The 16,190-nt window shown below is 42.3% G+C and overlaps 1 protein-coding gene across 1 annotated transcript in view; it reads left to right on the top strand.

Moving 5' to 3' along the window:
* The window catches only part of ITGB8 (integrin subunit beta 8), a 147,469-nt gene that overhangs the window by 96,620 nt on the left and 34,659 nt on the right, over positions 1-16,190 (top strand). Inside the window, exons 5-9 of the mRNA XM_073677835.1 lie at positions 2,299-2,464; positions 5,816-5,974; positions 10,316-10,411; positions 10,494-10,583; positions 15,949-16,083. Coding sequence (XP_073533936.1) covers positions 2,299-2,464; positions 5,816-5,974; positions 10,316-10,411; positions 10,494-10,583; positions 15,949-16,083 — 646 coding nt within the window. The remainder of the gene's footprint in view (positions 1-2,298; positions 2,465-5,815; positions 5,975-10,315; positions 10,412-10,493; positions 10,584-15,948; positions 16,084-16,190) is intronic.

The following is a 16,190-nucleotide window of genomic DNA, read 5'->3' as shown; positions in this document are numbered from 1 at the left end:
CCAGTCTTGTGATTCATTCCAGTGCGTCAAAAATGAAGAATTAAGAAACTCTTAATTGGGCTTAATTAAAAATCTATGGTTTTGTGTATAAGGCTATGTTCACACATTGCGTTTTTGCTGCATTTTTTTTTTTTTTTGCAGCAAAACCTGATCTCTTTCCAGTAGGTTTGTTCAGGATTTTTCCTGCTTTTTGCTTGTTTTTTGGTGCATTTTTTCAGAGATTTTTCAGCGTTTTTTTCACTGTCCTTTTTTCTCTTTTATGCATGTACATAAAGTTCAGTGAAAAAATAAAAAATCTCAGTCTGGTTTTGGCTTGAAAAACAGTGAAAAAAACGCTGAAAAAAATGCGTTTTTGGTTCGTTTTTTCAGCGTTTTTTTCACCACCCATTACCTCCAGTGGGTGAAAAAACGCAGAAAAAAAGGCTGCAAGAAGTGACATGCTCTATTCTGCAAAAAAAACATGCAAAGCACAAAATCCTGAACAATAAACACCATGATGTGTGCATGAGATTTCTGGAATCTCATAGACTTTGCTGGTACTGCAAAACGCAGCTGAAAATTTGCTTAAAAAAAACACATCAAAAAACGCTGAAAAAACCATGATGTGTGAAGATAGCCTAAAGCTCCCATGCAAAGCTATGTGTCTCCATGGTCAAAAAGCTACAAACTGTATCATCATACTGAACTCCATTAGCTACGTGCCCCAAAGCTGCACCAGTATCAAAACCATCGTCTTGCATCCGTATAACCTTTGACATTTTTTATTGTCATATAACCTTTAGCATCAAATAACCTTTGACATTTTCTAACACATAACTATTAAAGGAGCTGTGCAGACGATATTTAAAAAAAAAAAGGTGTTACTGATCTCAGGCGCTCTCATTCAAAGCTTTGTGAGTCCCCATTGGTCTTTACTTCTTGGTCCCTCTTGATAATCATGAAACGACCACTTGACCAATCACTGACAGCGAACTTGACCCATCTCAACTAGTGATTTACTAAGTGGTCGTTTCATAGAAGCAAGGAAGTAGAGACCAGCAGGGATCCAGGATGTAGCATATCAGGGTATCAACCCCCCCCAAAAAACAAGAAAATGAGCATATACCCTGTGGTAAGTCAATAGTAATAGTACATGTAAATAAAATAGGGTACTTGGTTAACACTACTTTGATCAAAAAAGCGTAAGTCATCCCACCGCGACAAAGTATATCTGGACGGTCCTATCCCCTCTCTAGTATTAAAACCTTACCTTGTGTCAGCCGACCTAAAGTTAGATGGGGCAGAGCAGGAACCAGGCCCGACTGGTCAGACGCCTGTCCATGGGAAGCTATATAGATGAAGTGCTTAGCAAGAGCAACTCACCTGTTTGTACAGAGTACAAAAAACTACAGCAAAACCAAAGAAATGAGCTGGAGTATAAGTTGGTGTATGTGCAGTGTGTAGGAGCACGTTCACACTGTGCTCATTTCACAGGCAAAACCCAAGAAAAAAACCAAGATGAACGTGTACCCTATAGTAAGTAAATAAATGAATGGTAATAGTACATGTAAATAACAGAGTGCTTAGTTAACACTTTTTTGATTAAAAATATAACATCCCACCATGACAAGGTATACCCAATCGGGACCATTCTATCCTGATACCAGGGTATTAGTCAATTGAGTATCACTATTTTTTGGGAGGGGTTAAATGAATAAGCTTCTTTTAAAGGGAATCTGTCAGCTATTTACTCTGAGAGCAGCATAATGTAGGGGCAGAGAGCCTTATTCTAACAATGTATCAGGATCGTGTCAGTTGCTCAGCAGCTTGCTGTCGTTTCAATACAATCAGTATTTCATCAGCAGGAAATTATCACTGCAGGACTAGGTGTCACCTGCCAGGTAGTCATGCTAATCTGTTTGACCCCACCCCCACCACTGATTGGTTAGATTGATGACTGTACAGAGGAAGCTGCCAATCAGGGATGTGAGTAGGGTTATACACAGCTCATGGCACTGCTACATCAACAGCAGAGAAAACAGGGATTTTGTCAAAACGATACCAAGCCGTCCAGTAAGTGATACATTGCAGGAATCAGGGTCTCAGCCCCTACAGCATGATTCCATTTCAAAATCTGCTGACAGGTTCCATTTAAATGGAGAACCCTTCCTGTGTGTTCTGGGAATTCAGCCACAATGTATGTTTTTATGAAAGGTCATTTCCAGCCCAATCTCTTCTTAGCCAGCTGGTGAATATTTTGCAGCCTTGTAGACTCAGCTGGTCTTGTGTAGTAACCGTGTGACCATTATATCTTTCCAGTGTCTATAACAAGGACTGCATGCCGCCTCATGGATTCATTCATGTGCTCTCCTTAACAAGCAATATTACACAATTCAAGCAAATTGTTAGTAAGCAGAAAATTTCTGGGAATTTAGACGACCCCGAAGGTGCGTTTGATGCTATGCTGCAGGCAGCAGTTTGCCATGTGAGTATGTGTGATTAAATATTATTTATGTCATATCTGTTCATATACTGTCATCAGGCAGGATCCCAGACATTCAGTGTCCGGCTCCCAACATATTTTTTTATTCTAATTGTATATTGAAATTGGGATTTGAAAGGATTATATTATGTTAAAACGTAAAACCTGGTGATGTGTAATGCTGATAATCATGTAGGTAGCTGGAACGTAACAGTGTGAACAGGACCCAAAACCAGGCAACTGATGATTGTTGCAAAATAGAGTTGAGCAAAAAGATTCTGTGACACCATGACCACTGAACCAGAGCCCTGCGGACCTCCTCAGCGTCACTTCTGATTAGTAGGCCCATCGTGACTTCATCATTGCAGCGTGACACACTCATGATGTCAGGCTGAGCCTAATCGGAAGAAGCCCTGGGTTGCCGGCAGGTAGGAGGTGGTCCTAAGCGCCATGGATCGTGGCTGCTGAAATGGGATCCTGCAAATCTTTGTGCTAAACTCTTTTGGAGAATTCAAGCAATTGTTCATGTGTATAGAAGAAAAATGTTTGACTGGGGGGATCCTATAGATCAGGGGCTTGGAGGTCCTAAGTTTCTGGTTTAAATAGAGAGGTGATGAGCCCTGCATACTTCCGGTCCATTCATTGTCTTTGGGACTGATGAAGATAGCTGAGCCTCATCTGCCTCTCACACTCGTAGACTTATGGAGTGCTAGTATTCATGGGAGACATGGGATTTCTATTCTCATGATTGACGGAGGTCCAGGTATTGGGATCTCCAATGCTTATATGCTTATCTATCTTAAATTGTTTAGCCTGGGATCCCACAGACACAGAAATAGCAAAAGACCTCAGAAACAGATGGAAAAAAAATATCAAAGGGAGTTTGACACCCTTAGGGACATTGTATTTAATTAGTGCATGTATTTTGGACTAAAAATCATTTTTTCAATTGGGTTTCTTTAAAAATGTTGCTCTATTTTGCTTTTGCAGGCTCTTTGTTTCCCAGCACATTCAACTTCTATGTGGTTTTTGTTAATAAATGAGTTGAGAGGAGCTCAGAAAGAGACATAAAAGAGTTACAGACTCCCAGTCAGACTGTCACAGTGGGCTCACTGATAAATTTTCAGTTAACTCATTCTACAGCCAGTAATAGACAGTGTAGCACAGAGGCTACAGAAGGCAAACGCTGCAGCATTTTTAATGTAACCCAATTACTAAAATGATTTTTAGCTAAAAATACGTGCATTTAAGTAAGAAAAACTGTACCGATTGGTGAACAAATCCCTTTAAGAGAACAGGCATTGGGAACACAGTGTAATGCTAAACAGTTATAATACATATGGAGACTGGTAAACCTTCATGCACTTTGGTGGGCTGGATTAAAGGGAATCTGTCAGCAGGTTTTTGCTATGTAATCTGATGACAACAGGAGATAGCCTTAGCCTCTATGTACCCACGATGCAGAAATGAAGCAGAAAATTTCTGCCGCATTTCTGCATCTCCCTGGCAGAAAAAACGCATGCAGATTGTGCATGCGTTTTTCCTGCAGAATACATGCGGAATACATGCGGATTCACATGCGTTTCCACATGCGTTTCCATATGCGTTTCCGCATGCGGACTGACAAGCACTTTCCAGGCAATAGCATCACTTGGAAAGTGCTTGACAACTAGGTCACACTATATAAATCCATGCAAACAGCATGGATTTATATAGTGTGACCGTAAAAATAAAAAAATAAAGCTATACTTACCTCCGATGCCGCCGCGTGTGCTGCAGCGCTCGTCCTGGCTTCTTCCGGGTTGCCGGCACATCGCGAGACAGCCTGCGGTCACATGACCGTGACGTCATCTCAGGTCCTGGAAGGAGAAGCGCTGCAGGGGCCGCCGGACAGGTGAATATAACCTTTATTTATTATTTTATTCTTTTTTTCACAGGTACAATGGTACCCAGGTCTGGATGAGAGTCTTCTCTCCTCCAGAACTGGGTACCATCCGCACATAGAGACGTATATAATCCGCTTGTACAAATGTACAGACACGGATTCTATGCGTCTCAATGCAAGTCAATGGCGGCCATTCCGCTGCGCTTCCGCAAAATTAATGAACATGCTGCGGATTTATGAACGCTGCAGAAACGCTGCGGAAAAATCCGCAGCATGTGCATTGACATTGCGGAATGCCATTGGGGACCATGGGGTGCGGATTACCATGCGTTTTTGATGCGTTTCCGCTGCGGAAATTCCGCAGCGGAAACGCATGAAAAACGCATCGTGGACACGCAGCCTAAAACACAGAATTCAGGGATCTGTCACTTGTCAAAGTGCCTGCTGTTGTTTACTGACTGTGAAGGATTTATCACTAAGAGATTAACATTGCCAGACTAGTCCAGCAACGCCTCCTTCTGTGATAAGCAGCTCACTTTCTGTGGAGTTTGTACATACAGAGCCTAGTGTGGGTGGGGTTAGCTGTGGTGTGGGCGGGGTTAGCTTTGTCAGCTCTGCTTCATTCTAAATCTAAAAGCTTTGATTGTATCACAACTGCTGCACCCAGTAATGTAAGTGATACATCGTTGGATTAAGGGTATCTTTGCCTACATTATGCTGCTCTCAGATGAGGTAGCAAAAACCTGCTGACAGATTCCCTTTAAGGACTACATGTTTGTGCATATAATGGTGGCATTCCCACCATAGTATTGTCAGTGCTGGAAGCATAAACAGGTGAGTTACCGGCACATTGGCAAGGAGGCAATAAGGGATAAACTGGGATGGTCCCATTATATGTGAAATGTGAAACTGCTATAAATACCCCCCTTCTTCCACGTGGTACTAGAGAGAACTATCACATATAACGCCACAGTCTGCTCAGTAGACATTGTGTTTGCTGTAACAAGACACACCTTATTTTTTTATCTACTTATCTGAAATGCTTTCCTATCACTTCTGTTGTACAAAATAATCTGTTTATTTTGGCAGCAGAAAGTATAAAATGAAATAGTGGATTATGTATCTTCAGATTTTTTTTTACTTTATTTTTTAATGTCCTTTTTTCCTTAAATGTCTTCTTTTACTTAATCTTCATGGAGAGCTAACTTCATTATCCCAAATCTCAGTCTAACATCCAAGATGAGCAGCAAGTCCCTTTCTAACGTAGACGCCGATACTCGTCACTTCTTCATCCAGATCTATGGATGTAGGGTCCACATGACAATAGTAAAAGCTTTCTTCCATGTCTGTCCCATCTTCCATGTTCTGATTTGACCCTTTGTAAATATAAATGGATCAGATAGATCTCTGTCACTCATCTCTAGATTAAAGGCAATCCGATTTTTACCGCATTTCCTTTGATGTTTCAGAAAGAAATTGGCTGGCGGAAAGAAGCAAAGCGCTTAATTATATTGATGACAGATCAAACTTCTCATTTAGCACTTGACAGTAAATTAGCCGGGATTGTGTCCCCGAATGATGGAAACTGTCATCTCAAAGACAACGTTTACACCAGAGCATCAGATATGGTGAGGACCTGTATAAGAGGGGTAATCGGTCTGTGTAAGAAGGGATCATTATTGTAATCTTCTTTCCCAGTGCAAGTGATTCAAGTGATCAGAAAGGTTGTCAGGACGAGGGAATTGCATGCACGTGTGGCTGACATACTCAAAAGACTTAACATTAATTGGGCTACATGTTTAGCTTTGTATACACTGGCAGCTTGTCATGAAAACCTCTGTTAAATGTACCTCACACGTATTTAAAGCAACCTGAGAGGAGATAATGGCATCTGAAAGTATTTTGGAATGAAAATAACTAAGTAGTATGCAATTAAACAATTACCTCCACTAATATTATCATAGGCTATTTTTACATATCAGTATTGCAGGATCTGTAGGCAATAAAGACCCTTTAAAGGGATCCTATCTGCAGGCAACATATTAAAGAGCTGGGAGAGGTATATATGTGTATATATATATATAAAAAATAATATATATACACACTACATATGATATATGTGTTTGTGTGGTAAATTCTTAAGGATAACCTGTAATTTATTCATACATATGTTTTTCACTACACCAATATCAACATCTGTCATCAAACATCTATCAACATGTCATCAATAATGGACCAGTGGAGGTCCAACAATCCCACCAGTCTGCTGCGAGCAGGTTTGACAGCGACTCGATGTAAAAAGTGTAGGAGAATGGAACAACACTGCCGATTAGGTCTTGCTGAAGTGAATGGAGCTGATCTGCAGTCCTAAAGACCCCTAAATAGTGTGATGATAGGGTGGTATTTCTCTCAGTCACACTGTTACATCTGGTCAATGATGATGCTGCTAGCAGCTGATCGGTGGGGGTTTCGGAGTATTGCCCACCACCGATCTGATATTGACCATGAGAATTCCTGCTCATTGTTGGCTAAGGAGTCCGGTGAGAAGTCTTAAGCTCTGAGTGTGAATACAGAAATAGCTCTCAATAACTGGGTAAGACCTCCCACTGGACTCTGAAGCTCAGAGTGAACAAGGATTTAAATCAATAAATTGCAGGCTATCCTAAATATGTTTGTACTTAGATGCCATATGCTAATGTGTCTCCGGCCTAACACTGATAATCCTGATGACAGGTTTTCTTTAAGGTAAATGTTACTATATCTGGATATTTGTTTCGATATGCTTATGACACTCGGCTCCTGCTCTGCTGCGAGTGTGAACTGAGTGTCAGCACTCTGCTCTGATCCTCTTGCATGAGAAAATCATAGCACAGGTGCGGAGAAGTCGGAAAACGTAATTCCTCCATCTCCTCCATTGCTTGTCTCGGTGTATATCGGACTGCACTTGGATGACATCTGAGTGCAGTCTGATGTTTCACACGCACCCATACTAGTCACTACCAATCGCAGCATGCTGCGATTATTCTCTCATGCCACATCGGCATGAGAAAATAATTGCAGATGTGAGCTGGCCCATAGTATAACACTGGTGCTATGAGATGTTTTATCGCATAGCACTTGGCCGTGTTATACACTCGTGTGACCCCGGCCTTAAACTAAAGATATGTGCGTAACAGCGCGATCAAACTGATTTAATAGATACCTTGGGCAGCCCCTCTGGTGTCTGTATCTTCTTCCTCATTTAAATTTCATGCTAGCTGTCGGCGGTGCTTGTGCAGATTGATCTGATGGCGGGCTTTAGGAACATTTTGCCAGTGTAGGTGCAATGGCGCATTCGCAGATCAACCTTAGGCGATGTTCAGTAAAATGGCGCCGGTGGTGGAGCATGCACAGAATGAGATCTCGACTCGTCGTTGAGCCAAGATCTAAATCTGCACATGATCTAAATTAGCTTTGCCACCAGTGCCGTTTTCCTGAAGCCCACCACCAGAACAAGTTGCCCAGTTGGTATTCAACTAAAATGGAATTTTGGGCGGAGAATGGCGCTGAGCGTCCAATGATCTGCTCTCTAAACAGTGCTGATTGGCTGCAAGCAGATGATTGACAGCAAATCACAACGCTCTTCCCAAGTGTCTTTTTCAGCTGAATGCTAAGTACAGCCGGCAGCTGCCCTGACTGAGTGGATTAGTGGCTCTTAGCACCAATTTTAACCCTGTCTTACTACTACGTGTGAAGACACTTTAAGAGGAAATGACCAATATCTCACAGGAGGAGATTACAGGGATCACGTTGTTCTCCGCACATGGAGGTGTAAACACTGTGTACCGCACTCAGGAGCTTGCTTATAAATTGTGGGTTTAGTCTTGAAATTTCATTTAGTGCATTTTTCTCTGCTACAAGCATAACTTGAAAGTGAACCGTAAACTTCGTAGGAAATTGGGATCACGGGACTAATGGGGATGTGGGTTTAGTCACAACATCCGATAGTTTGCAGCTGCCTGCTTCCAATTGAGGTTGTCTCATAAATATAAGAGTCATTAGTCTTTAGTGTAATAGGTTTAATTATAGAGCCTATAGTAAGGAAATGAAAGGGTGACCATGAGCAAAATCTTCAGGCTGCATTCCCACAATGAGCTTTAGGTGTGTTTTTGACGCTGCATATTTTTGCCTCTTTAAAACCGCAGCGCCTAGCAAAGTGGATGGGATTTCTAGAAATCTCATGCCCATTGTGCTTCTTTTTAACGCTGCATAAACTGACCCGCGGTGCGTGTTTTAAATCCGCAGCATGTCAATGTCTCTTGCGAGTACGCTGAGTTTTCTGTGTGGAATTTCCCCATAGACTTGCATTAGGTGCGGAAATTCTGCGTTTTTAGTGCATTTCCGCAGCAGAAACGCATCAAAAACACATGTAATCCGCATCCAAGCATGTCAATAAAGTTTGAATTATCAAAAACAAAGCAGCTTTATTTACAGCATGAAACACCAACAAGAGACAAAAAATGCAGCTATAAAAACGCAAAAAAAACGCATGTAAATAAAAAGTCACACAAAAACGCGATGAACAAACCTGAACAAGTAACTTAATTTAAATAATTGGTGTAGAAATGGTGCAGAGATCTGCAACATCAAGAACGCACCAAAAGCTCATGGTGGGAACATAGCCTTAGAGTATGTAGACACGGTGGCATATACAGCAGGTTTCTGGCTGGATTCTTCATTACGGCACCAGTAGTGAAAGTCTGCACAGAAAATCTATGTTGTGAATTGAGTGACAATATTCGTTCCACATCTGCAACCTGTCAATGTATGGTGCAGATTTTCACAGCAAATTTTATCCATAGCATATCCACATTGAAAATCACATTAAAATCTGCAATATTTCGAGTGGATATGACCTGTGTGCACTTACCATTAAAAGTTTGGGGGGCAGAAACTAAACACAAGAACGGAGTGGGCCCCCGGAGCTGCGCTGAGCTCAGTGAGTGACAGGATACTGCTCGCTGAGCGCAGCTCCGGGGTTAGCTCGCTGCAGTGCATCATTTTCCCCAACTCCTCTGCTGAGCGGTCACATGGATTACAGTAGTGGACACTTAGGACATGTGAGTTTATAGATTTTTATATTTTATTCTTATTTTTACAGGTGGAGACACCGGGAGCAGAATACTACTACTCTCATCATTATCCCCTGCTGATGCTGATCGCAGGGCTGGCAGGGGACAATGATGAGGGCTGCGGTCAGCACCCGGCGCTTGGGAACAGCGCTAACTGTACCGCTGATTCCCAAGCGCCAGTACGTGTCACACGGATGGCATCCATGTGCGGTACGTGTTTACATGGATCCATTGACTTGAATGGGTCCTTGTGATCCATGCTGTCTGCCAAAAACGGACATGTGAGCGTGCGGATCACATGGACACACGGTCCGTGGAAACACACTGACATGTGCGGAGACCAATTCAAATTAATTGGTCTATGTGTGTCAGTGTCTCCAGTACATGTCGAAACTGTCACCACACCTACTGGAGACACTGACGTGTGAAAGAGGCCTAATGACCCCACATAGGGGTGGTGGTTCTGGTGTTGTGGGCCAAATATAATCACACTGTGGGCCAGATTTGGCCCACGGGCCAGAGTTCGACACGTGTGGGTTAGGAACATATGTCACGGGAATACAAATTGATCTTGACATTCCTGTTTGATTTGTGTGTTTCAAATTCTGTTGTTCTGCTCTTCTTGTGGACCGAAGAACGAAATTCATAGCTGTGCTGTACATGCCGCACACCAGCATGCCCCCCTGCTTGATTTTATTAAGGTCCTGTCTTTGTGTCCTGCTAAAATGAGAGTTTCTCTATACAGAAATAATGTAAAGGTAATGCCAGGAAACAGGAATATCAAACACAATACATGAGACATGGATAACACACATTGTGACGTCATACCCAACTTGATGAAATTGTATTTCCTTACAGGAGTATCCATCACTGGGTTTGCTGGGGGACAAATTAGCAGACAACCATGTCTATGGTCTATTTGCTGTCCGTGGAAGCGCCTTCAATTGGTATAAGGTAAAAAAAAATAATGATTGTGGTTCTTTAAAAGATTTTTTCTCTTTCGTTGTAAATGACTTTTGTTCTTTCATTTTTATAGGATCTTTTACCATTACTGCCAGGAACAGTAGCCAAGAAGCTGGATGACACCACGTCAAATATTAAGAATGTGGTGGTTGAAGCTTACCAGGTTAGTGCTCCAGAATTTAGGTGGTACTAAACACGAGCTTATGGATATTCAGTCTTACAATGGTACGGAAAGTATTCAGACCCCTTTCAATTTTTCACTCTTTGTTTCATTGCAGCCATTTGGTAAATTCTAAAAAGTTAATTTTTTTTCTCATTAAAGTACACTCTACCCTCCATCTTGACTGAAAAAAAAACAGAAATGTAGAAATTTTTGCAAATTTATTAAAAAATAAAAACTGAAATATCTCATGGTCATAAGTATTCAGACCCTTTGCTCAGACACTCTTATTTAAGTCACATGCTGTCCATTTCCTTGTGATCCTCCTTGAGATGGTTCTACTCCTTCATTGGAGTACAGCTGTGTTTAATTAAACTGATAGGACTTGATTTGGAAAGGCACACACCTGTCTATATAAGACCTCACAACTCACAGTGCATGTCAGACCAAATGAGAATCATGAGCTCAAAGGAACTGTCCAAGGAGCTCAGACACAGAATTGTGGCAAGGCACAGATCTGGCCAAGGTTACACAAGAATTTCTGCATTTCTCAAGGTTCCTAAGAGCACAGTGGCCTCCATAATCATAGTTACATAGTTTATAGTTACATAGTTTATAAGGCCGAAAAAAGACAAGCGTCCATCCAGTTCAGCCTATTTCTTGTGCACTGCAGCTATTCCACAGCGTTGAAAACCCATGCGGTATAGACCAATTTACATCATTGAGGAAAAATTCACTTCCCGACTCCAATCTGGCAGTCACATTAAATCCCTGGATTAATTAACTAAGCATAAGATGTAATTTTATTGTTCTCAAGAAAGGCGTCCAGGCCTCTCTTGAACTCATTAAGTGAGTTGGACATCACCACTTCCTCTCCCAGAGAGTTCCAGAGTCTCACGGCTCTGACCGTGAAGAATCCCCTTCTATGCTGGTGCAGGAACCTCCTTTCCTCCAGACGCATAGTGTGCCCCCTCGTCTTTGTCACCATACTTGGTATTAACAGGTCATGGGAGAGATCTCTGTACTGCCCCCTGATGTATTTATACTTGTTTATGAGGTCTCCCCTAAGCCTTCTCTTTTCCAACGTAAACAGGCATAATTTTGACAACCTATCTGGGTATTTTAGTCCCTCCATTCCCTTTATTACCTTAGTCGCCCTCCTTTGTACCCTCTCTAGCTCCAATATGTCTTTCCTGAGCACCGGAGCCCAGAACTGTGCACAATATTCTAAGTGCGGCCTTACCAGCGCTTTATACAGAGGAAGAACAATGTTCTCATCATATGCCCCTATTCTTCTTCTGATGCATGCCATGACTCGATTTGCCTTCGCAGCTACTGCCTGACACTGGGCACTCCTTAAATGGAAGAAGTTTGGGACCACCAGGAGTCTTCCTAGACTTGGCCGTCCAGCCAAACTAAGCAATCGTGGGAGAAGAACCTTGGTAAGAGGGGTAAAGAAGAACCCCAAGATCACTGTGGCTGAGCTCCAGAGATGCAGTAGGGAGATGGGAGAAAGTTCCACAAAATGAACTATCACTGCAGCCCTCCACCAGTTGGGCCTTTATGGCAGAGTGGCCCGACGGAAGCCTCTCCTCAGTGCAAGACATATGAAAGCCCGCATAGAGTTTGCTCAAGAACACATGAAGGACTCCCAGACTATGAGAAATATGATTCTCTGATCTGATGAGATGAAGATAGAACTTTTTGGTGATAATTCTAAGCGGTATGTGTGGAGAAAACTAGGCACTGCTCATCACTTGCCCAATACGATCCCAACAGTGAAACATGGTGGTGGCAGCATCATGCTATGGGGTGTTTTTCAGTTGCAGGGACAGGACAACTGGTTGCAAATGAAGGAAACATGAATGCGGCCAAGTACAGAAATATCCTGGATGAAAACCTCTTCCAAAGTGCTCTGGACCTCAAACTTGGCCGAAGGTTCACCTTCCAACAAGACAATGACCCTAAGCACACAGCTAAAATAACAAAGGAGTGGCTTCAGAACAACTCTGACCATTCTTAACTGGCCCAGCCAGAGCCCTGACCTAAACCCAATTGAGCATCTCTGGAGAGACCTGAAAATGGCTGTCCACCAACGTTCGCCATCCAACCTGACGGAACTGGAGAGGATCTGCAAGGAAGAATGGCAGAGGATCCCCAAATCCAGGTGTGAAAAACTTGTTGCATCATTCCCAAAAAGACTCATGGCTGTACTAGCTCAAAAGGGTGCGTCTACTCAATACTGAGCAAAGGGTCTGAATAGTTATGACCATGTGATATTTCAGTTTTTCTTTTTTAATAAATTTGCCAAAATTTCTACATTTCTGTTTTTTTCAGTCAAGATGGGGTGCAGAGTGTACTTTAATGAGAAAAAAAATGAACTTTTTAGAATTTACCAAATGGCTGCAATGAAACAAGGAGTGAAAAATTTAAAGGGGTCTGAATACTTTCCGTACCCACTGTATATGCTGCTCCATTGACTTGGAATATTTAATTATCGAGTTCATCGAGTACAACCGATAACCTAATGTGTTCATCCAGCGGAAGGAAAAAAAAACACAAGGCAGATGCTAATTGCAAAAATAGAAAAAGTGTCAATTCAGCTCAACACTTATGTGTTAGGGATAAGTATCCAGGGAGACTTCCAGGGTAGAGAGTCTGTGGTCTGGGTGTGGGGCGCGGAGTATGCACTGGTCAGGCTTCAAGGTCAAATAACTCTCACTGGTCCAAAAGGGGATGCTCTCCAGCACCAAAGGAAAGTAGTTAAAACTTGGCCTTTAAATGCTCAGTTTTAAAGGGAACCTGTCAGGTTCCCCATGCCTCCAACCCACCAGCATTTGTGTGTTTTTTGATAAATTACTCTCTGCCTAACAAGCTCTTTATCCTGTTAGTCTCCTAAACGCATGTTGAAAAAAAGTATTTATAAGCTCCATTTTTCTAATGCAAATTAGGCCTTTAACTTGTCAATTGGACTTAAGTTCACCCAGACTAGTCGTCCCTCTTTGAGTGTTATCACGCCCCTTTTTTTCTACATGCTTTTAGGTGACTAACAGGATAAACGGCTGATTAGGCAGCGGATTTAGAAATAAATTCCCAAATGATGGTGGGCTGGAGAGCATGGAGGACCTGGCAGGTTCCCTTTAACTACTTTCCTTTGGTTCTGGAGAACATCTCCTTTTGGACCATTAAGAGATACTAACTGCCCCATGTTAAGGGGACAAATTCCTTCCCAACTCCAAATACATTAATCAGACTAGTTCACCGGATCAACGTTTCTTCACAGAAATTTTGTACCCATAACCTGTAATTTTTATATCGTTCAAGAAAGTTATACAGGATAGTGAAAAAAAAGAGATACATGCACTCCCTAGCGAGAGCAGATTTGATCAAAATTGTCAGAGGAGTCTGATAGACATACACTAACCTGATGCATTGTACAAATGTCGGCACAACTCTGAAACGCTCATCTGGGTATTCAACCTGTCCAAGTAGGTTAATAGCTGCTGCTTCCTCTGGGAGAGGTAGTTCCAACCCTCGCTTCAGGGGTATGGATCAACACTGAAGGTTCTGCTTAGATCCAAAGGAGATGGTACCGGACCATCCGAGTAAATCAACAGTGTTTGTTTTATTGAAAAGTATTATTAAATGAACAATACGTTTCAACACAGCTCCTGCGCCTTCATCAGGTTTGTCAGGAACACCTAGCTCCTCCACTGACCAACTGTGGTAGCGGCCAGATGCAAGCAGTGTACTGATCCTTACAGTGTGTAGTAGCTGCTGCTGAGTACTGCAGATCAGTCCCTACTTTCTTTAATAGGAGCTTATCTGCAGTCCTCAGCAGCGAGTAGGCAGTGTATGGAGCTGTGGTGGTCTGCTCTGTCCACTGTTGACAACCTGTCGCTACCAAGGCTGATAATAGTGAATCAGTGAGGGAGAAATGGGGTCGGGTACATAGTTACATAGTTTATAAGGCCGAAAAAAGACAAGCGTCCATCCAGTTCAGCCTATTTCTTGTGCACTGCAGCTATTCCACAGCGTTGATCCAGGGGAAGGCAAAAAAAAAACACGCGGTATAGGCCAATTTACATCATTGAGGAAAAATTCACTTCCCGACTCCAATCTGGCAGTCAGATTAAATCCCTGGATTAATTAACTATCACTAAGCATAAGATGTAATTTTACTGTTTTCAAGAAAGGCGTCCAGGCCTCTCTTGAACTCATTAAGTGAGTTGGACCTCACCACTTCCTCTCCCAGAGAGTTCCAGAGTCTCACGGCTCTGACCGTAAAGAATCCCCTTCTATGCTGGTGCAGGAACCTCCTTTCCTCCAGACGCATAGTGTGCCCCCTCGTCTTTGTCACCATCCTTGGTATAAACAGGTCATGGGAGAGATCTCTGTACTGCCCCCTGATGTATTTATACATGTTTATGAGGTCTCCCCTAAGCCTTCTCTTTTCCAACGTAAATAGGCCTAATTTTGACAACCTCTCTGGGTATTCTAGTCCCTCCATTCCCTTTATTACCTTAGTCGCCCTCCTTTGTACCCTCTCTAGCTCCAATATGTCTTTCCTGAGCACCGGAGCCCAGAACTGTGCACATGAATGCCCTTGAATGCCCTTGTGTAGTGGACAATCCTTTTAATAGGATTCTGATTGATGTTTTAGTTTTAGATCTTGTACCTACAGTATGTAATACCTTATTATTACATTAAGTGCATGAATAAAACACTGAGTTATTTGTAATTTAGATTCTGAAAACTTTCTGCAAATTTTACTCTATCTATGCAGTTTGTACCCGGTACACTTATTCCAAGGAATAGAATATTCCACATTTATGTTCTGTATTTTCAAGGGATTTGTTCCAGCATATTTTGTGACATAATACCTTTGCAATTTCATATGGAGCTGGAATCTCTCTCTATATTTATTCATTTTACTCACTTATATAGCGCCATTAATTCCACAGCGCTTTACAGACATTATCGGCACTGTCCCCATTGGGGCTCACAATCCAGATTCCCTATCAGTATGTCTTTGTAGTGTGGGAGGAAGCCGGAGGAAACCCACACAAACACGGGGAGAACATACAAACTCCTTGCAGATGTTGTCCTTGGTGGGATTTGAACCCAGGACCCCAGAGCTGCATGGCTGCAGTGCTAACCACCGTGCTGCCCTATATCTGCTGTGTTGGTAAATTTTGCCATGATGAAATGGCGCTGGTCTGTTCGTAGAGCCATATGTTTCGTAGAGGACAGTGAGCAGCGCTTATAGGGCGTTCTTTATGCATAGGAATCGGTTCATCTATTGTGAAATAAAAGGATGGACACCGCTGTAATTGTATCTAACGTCACCTGTGTGTATTCTCTTCAGGCACTTCTCTCAGAAATGAGGATTCAAGTGGATAATCCGATGAAGGGCATTTCTGTAAATATTACTGCTATTTGTCCGGATGGGAGCAGACATTCTGGGATAGAAGGATGTCGTAATGTACAGAGCAATGATAAGGTACAGCCAATCTAAATATTCTCCACAGCTGCAGAAATACATCGCCTACTATACTGAATGTGCTCAAGTAACCACATAGAAAAAAAGGCAGCCATATTTACCATCAC

Source organism: Phyllobates terribilis, unplaced genomic scaffold, assembly GCF_046119375.1.
Source record: "Phyllobates terribilis strain yellow unplaced genomic scaffold, ASM4611937v1 Scaffold_4__5_contigs__length_816908805, whole genome shotgun sequence".
Taxonomy (NCBI): domain Eukaryota; kingdom Metazoa; phylum Chordata; class Amphibia; order Anura; family Dendrobatidae; genus Phyllobates; species Phyllobates terribilis.
The sequence above is the reverse complement of the archived record's forward strand: the minus strand, read 5'-3'. Positions and strand labels throughout refer to the sequence as shown.